The sequence below is a fragment of the Meleagris gallopavo genome, chromosome 1 (assembly GCF_000146605.3).
Source record: "Meleagris gallopavo isolate NT-WF06-2002-E0010 breed Aviagen turkey brand Nicholas breeding stock chromosome 1, Turkey_5.1, whole genome shotgun sequence".
Taxonomy (NCBI): domain Eukaryota; kingdom Metazoa; phylum Chordata; class Aves; order Galliformes; family Phasianidae; genus Meleagris; species Meleagris gallopavo.
Genome location: NC_015011.2, coordinates 150752185 through 150758367, shown reverse-complemented (window position 1 = coordinate 150758367; position 6183 = coordinate 150752185). Strand labels below are relative to the sequence as shown.

Here is a 6183-nt window from a genome sequence, read left to right as displayed (position 1 = left end):
ACCTATATTTATTATAATAATTGCATGGATGTGAGGGGAACATCCAGGCCCTGCACAATTCAGTCGAGACAAGCTGCACAGAAATTAGAAATCTGACTGCTAACTAAAAGCTCACTATCAGCAGCAGAACAGATGCTACTGAGATGAACACAACACATGAGCAGTTCAGATAAGCCTTCTGTGCTCTTGGGCTTCATCACACCGCCAAGAGCAGGGCTCTACTGCTGAACATCCTAGCCTCCAACAGTTATACCGTGAGGCCATCCCTGATCCTAGTCTGACACCATGGGATAGCATCAGGACACCACTGAGGCAGTCATACTATTCAGACAGTTTCCAAAACTTTCTCTTCTCAAGTCTAGGATACACATTTAACCAGTACAAGTCCATTCTATAAGCATATAATTTTTAATTGGTAGACATCAGCCATCTGTTATCAGTATGCGACAACTGCATGTAAGACACTGAAGAGGCAGGAATCCAAAGCACTAGGAAGTAAAACAGCATGTTGATTTCCCAATTTTGAAATAAAAACATGCCTTGCTCAGCTCATTTGACAGAGTAATAAACTCTAACCTAAAGAATTAGTTTTCCAAATCAAATGCCCACTGCAACTGGGGCAAAAAAAAAAAAACCAACACAACAATCAAAAATCATCACACTTTTGTCTTGAAAAATAGAATCAAAAAGAAAACACATAAAAATGCTTGAGTGTCCAGGAATTTGATGATCCTACTGGAAAGGACATGAATTAGTAACACAAATACTACTGAAAAATATAGAAATCAGTTGTTCACCCAAAGTGTAGTCAGAAAACATTTGCTGCAAAAAGGAAAAAAACACAAGTCTGGAATACAGAAATTAACATATAAAAACAAAGTAAGTAGACAAGATAATCCTTGCAAAGCAAGTAAAAAAAAGAAAAAACTTCTAATAATAAAATATGAGACAGAAGATGTACATTCCTTAAGGAAATAGAAAAATGAAAATCAAATGGAAAGGTGTCTGTTTTAAGAGGAAGTATATATTTGTTGCAGATTTGCACATAGTGAGTTTTACACATGGAACACAACAAAATAAAATAAAATGCTGCATTAGTAGGGGTTTTATTATGCTGGCAGTTCTTACCAACATTAAAAGAATATAAAACCAAGTACTTATGCTGACACTGAAAATTACAAGGCATAATCAATATTTAAACTTCTGTACCATGATCTAAAGAGTATCGTGGAAAACTACTGAAATAAAATAGGAGGCATACTAACACGAATACTTAAAACATCCTTTAAGTCCAAATTAACTTGAATTTTTATTTATCAGAAGCTTTTCAGATATAGTTCCTTAAAAACTAATACATTCTTTTTCTTCTTCACCGTGCTGAAGTTCAATTTGCAAGTTTCATGAGAACTTTTCTATAGATTTGACTAAACACCTGATGCACAAAATGCATTCACCATAAACTTTCTTCTGTTTACACTTCACAATTCAAATCCTGACTACTAACAGAAAATATAGTTAATTGCTCATGTCTGATGTTTCAAAGAATTCGGTTTCCTCTTCAAAATGGAACTGACATCCCAGTATGAGAAGTATTGCTACTTGACACCCAAAACAGTCACCCCAAACATCACTAGTATATAGAAAACTATTCCCTTTGAATTTCAAAATACAATGGACAATGTCATTCTATTTATTATTGCAAGAGAACAATCATTCTTACCAAATACTCTGGCTACAAATCCCAATGGAAACTGAGATGCAAACAGTGTAAGAAACCACGGTGCAGCATAAAGACTGGGGCTGATTTCATTTTCTTCAAGATGATTATAGAGGTCTCTGTGGTAGTCGTGAAGAAGCCTTGACAGCTGATACATCTGAATCTACAGTGCATCAGGGGAGCAGGGGAAAGGGAAGTGAAAAAAGACTAATTCAGCTTTACCTTTCATATTTCACTCAAGAGATATTAACTTCAATATAGATGGCACTGTAAAATGAAGCTTAATTGCTGCTTAGGGCCTCAGGTGATATCTACCCATATCTAAACAACTCAGTCCTAATGAATTAAAACCAACATAATCATCAATAACAATGAAAGTTTGAACCTCATTATTAATTAAAGAAGTATCAGTTCAGATTCATAAACTTCAAGTAAGAAGAGAACATACTGATCTAACTGGATCAACACACATAGAATTGCCATCTTGGATCAATGAAAGTAAAAGTAATGTAAAAACCTCCCATCAACACATCACAACTCTTAGTTAAAGAATCAAACTACTTCTGGCTGAAATTACCCATTTCAGCTTTCATCCTTTGAAGCTTGCCTATATTTTTGCTGCACTTAAGACTCCTTCTCTACAGACATCGCTTTGGACAGCTTCTGTACCCCCAGAATACACTAGATGAGTCTATAGAGATGTACCAGGTAAGTATTTCCCAGCACACCTCCCTCATGTCACCATTCCAGAGAAATTTAAGATATTGATACAAGAAAATGCTGCTATATAACCTCTCAAAAGGTACAACGCAAAGTTGTTAAAAGTTGCTATTCCATGCCAAAAATAGTACTCTGTGGCAAACTATTTCCTTGTGATTTTGATTTTGTACTGATTTTAGATTCCAGAGTAAGTTGCTCATAAAAAGCAAAAAATAAGGAGCAGAAAGATATTTATTACTTGTTAGGTGCAATTCTGCTGTTACCAGTGTCTTGTGTTTAATATGACTCTATTCCTTGAGACGAAAATGACTCAGTGGATCTAGCTTCTTTCCTACTTATAACCGTCATGACTATTCTCTATCACAAACTGACTGCATTTGAAACTATCAGTCAGTGTCCACAGATAGATTGCTTCTCATTCTAGCAAGTTTGCTGTATTTGTGCATGCATTTGAATCCTTGCTTTAAATGGTAAGGATGCTAATTAAACACAGTCTGAATAGTGTCAATAGAAAACACTTTCATGTGAGAAATTTTTAAGTAATATCACAGAGGCAGTAAACCAGTTATAGAGTGGGGTTGTTATGAAATAACAATCTAGATCACTGCTTTTCCCTGAAAATTAAGAAGTCAAGTAAGAAGTTTTATCCTACAGAAACATTCAACATTTTTCTTTATGTTGCATGTAAGCTTGCACGCATTCTGGTACTGTAATTGCAAAAGAATTTGCAAGTGTTCTAATCATACTAAAAAAGAGAACAAAAGACGAGGCTTTAGTGAGATTCTTTAAGTCATCTTCAATAGTTTAGTTTGTTTTCAGCAAACTAAACTTCTACTTCTAACAACTTAAGAGCAAATGGTATGGGAAGAGATGTCAAATCATCTGAAGGGCAAGCAGGGCATTCTCAAAATTAGAAAACTTTCTTCCTACAAGTCTCCAATGAAGAAAGTTTCAAATTTACACAAATCAAAAAAAGAAATCCTAAACATCTGGTCATTCTTGAAGCATCCTAAAGTCTACTACTGCAGCATAACATACAAATGTTAAAAGGGCATCTCCCTAGGGAAAAAACAGTTAAGTAGATCTGAAAGATTCTGTTTCCTTCCTAAGCAGTCTTGAGTATCTGTAGATAACTAGTAAAGACTAATATTGAAAAGTCACCTTGTTTCATTACTAAGCTACACAATTCATTATTTGTCTGTTTTTATTCTGAATTGGGATTTGCAGTGGGAAGAAGACAATGAAAGAAAAGGAGCAGTATGATGCCACATGAGAATGGCCTACAGAGTACACAGACTGGCCACCGGGTGTCACTATTGACTTGACTTAGAATTTTATAACTCAAGTCTTCATGAATTGAAGAAAAACAAAATCAAATTTATCTTTAAACTCTATCTGTACATATGCAAGCAGAGAAAAGCAGACTTTGCAAACAGGAGACCACAGGAACATGTGGCAAGAAAAGTCTGCAAGTTCCAGACTTTTTTGTTTGCAAATTCAGAGGCACAAATGGGTTTAATGGTAACATTTTTTATGCACCTAATTACGTCCAAAACAGAGTTAAGAAGTTTCATAAGCCCCTGGCGAATATGAACAACCTCAGAGAGCTCAGAACTCATTTAAAACTCTGTCTGCTTTAGGAGAGGGTCTGACTTACCTGTAGTGACATCATGTCTGGCCTGTACTGTTTACGAAAGCCAAGGTCATACATGAGGAACTTCAGCATTTCAAAAGCCTGTTCCTCACTCATATGTAGAAGCAGCACTCCAGCTACAAAGCTTATACCTTGACAGTAACCCACTTCCTTGTCCAGCAAAGAGTATGCTTTCAGGAGATTGAAGAGCGATAGCTGTCCTGCTCCCAGCTGGGTAGAAAAGTAAGGATGTGTAGGGAATGTCCGTCCTGAGGTAAAGAGAGAGGAATAGTTGATATTCAATTCCTCCAAAATAGAAAAAAAAAAAAATACAAAAAAAACACACACACACAAAACAAACAAACAAAAACCCAACAACAACAAACCCAGATCCATAGATAACAGCCTTCCTCTCTTCCCACAGGCCTCTTCCTTTCACTTAGATATGCAGGTTGATTTGAGTAAAAGCAATATTTTACCACAGGCTTCAGATTGTATCCACTGAACTTATTTCATATTCTCTTTTCCTGCACATAACTTGCAGAAATGACTGCTCAATTCCTCTTTTCAGACAGACGTAGAAGAGTGTAAATAAGAATAACATATCTACGAAATGACCTGCTACAAGGACACTAAGTGACACATGTAGAACATATTCTCACAGTACAGAAAACTGTGTTCATACAGCAGCATCCATCTCCAGCAACAGCTTTCATTAAGACTGGTGTATTTACTCTCAGACACATGAAAAACATCAGAAGAATTTCCCAGCCACCAACAGGCATACCTAGATCTACAAGGATGGCATGCTGCTGAGCTGTCAGTTGTTTCAGAAGCTCTTTGTAAGAGACATCAGGAGGCTGCTGCTTGTCTGGCAATCTGTGTCTGACTCGATGCTGCACAGCCAAAAATTGCCAAATTTCTCCTCGACGACTTTTTGGTACACCTGCAGGTCAGGCAGAACACAAGAGGCTTAAGTCAGGGCATGACGTTTGTGCTGTAACACACAAGAATTTGCTTTATGAAGTCTTAGCTTAACCAGCTCAGAGGATCCCTTACACCTTCAGAAGTTCTTCACTACATACTGCATTCTCTCAGCTCAGTCCCACTAACTAAACATTATCTACAAAGTTATGATAATTGAACTGAGCAATTTCATTAGGCAACTGAGGTATAGACATTACTTAGTTTGCCACCTCCGGGCTGTTAGCCTTCAGCAGGAAAAGATACACAACTCTATCTAGAACAAGATAAAGAGCTACTTTTAGGACTATGACTACATATCCTAGAATCACAGAATAGCTTGGGTTGGAAGGAACCTCAAGGATTATCAAGTTCCAACCTCCCAGCCACAGGCAGGGTTGCCAGCTGCTAGATCAAGTACTAGATCAGATTGCCCATGGCTCCATCCAACCTGGCCTTAAACACTTCCAGGGATGGAGCACTCACAACTTCCCTGGGCAACCTGTTCCAGCAGGTCACCACACCCTCAGTAAAAAACTTCCCCCTGATGTATAATCTAAATCTCCCCTCCTTTAATTTAAAACTATTCCCCCTTGTCCTATCACTATCTAACTGTATAAATAGTTGATTCCCCTCCTGTTTATAAATTCCCTTTAAATACTGGAAGGCCACAACAAGGTCTCCCTGCAAACTCCTCTTTTCCAGGCTGAAGAAGCCCAGTTCCTCCAGCCTGTCTTCGTGGCCCTCCTCTAAGACTCTCCAAAAGCTCCACATCTTTCAGACATAACACTACCTACTTTCAGTTCGATAGCCATAAAATGTGGAGATACGTGCAAAAAGATGGCAGTTTTTTTAAATGATTTTCTGCTACCAAAACCAGGGTACTGCTGGTGGATTTCCTTCAGTATAAAAAGGCAACAACAAAAAAGATCCTCAGACTTGATAGCTAAAAGCCATCCTATGTAAATACCTTCTTTCAAAATACCATGAATATCTTCCATATCACATCGAATTTTTGCTCTGCAGTTAAGCAACTTCTTATCCCAAACATTTATGACATCTTTCTGACATGTACCAACTTCATCATAGTCCAGTTTGACTTTTCTCGATTGGAGCTCATCTCTGCTTGCTAGAGCACAGAGTATTTAAA

At 37.4% G+C, this 6183-nt stretch overlaps 1 protein-coding gene across 2 annotated transcripts in view; it reads right to left on the bottom strand.

Annotated features, from left to right (window-relative positions):
- TBC1D4 (TBC1 domain family member 4) overlaps positions 1 to 6183 on the bottom strand; it is a 51599-nt gene that overhangs the window by 7145 nt on the left and 38271 nt on the right. For both annotated transcript variants that reach the window (XM_031557831.1, XM_019610709.2), the window contains 4 exons: positions 6004 to 6162; positions 4858 to 5016; positions 4095 to 4339; positions 1721 to 1880 (listed from right to left, as the gene is read on the bottom strand). In XM_031557831.1, coding sequence (XP_031413691.1) covers positions 1721 to 1880; positions 4095 to 4339; positions 4858 to 5016; positions 6004 to 6162 — 723 coding nt within the window. The remainder of the gene's footprint in view (positions 1 to 1720; positions 1881 to 4094; positions 4340 to 4857; positions 5017 to 6003; positions 6163 to 6183) is intronic.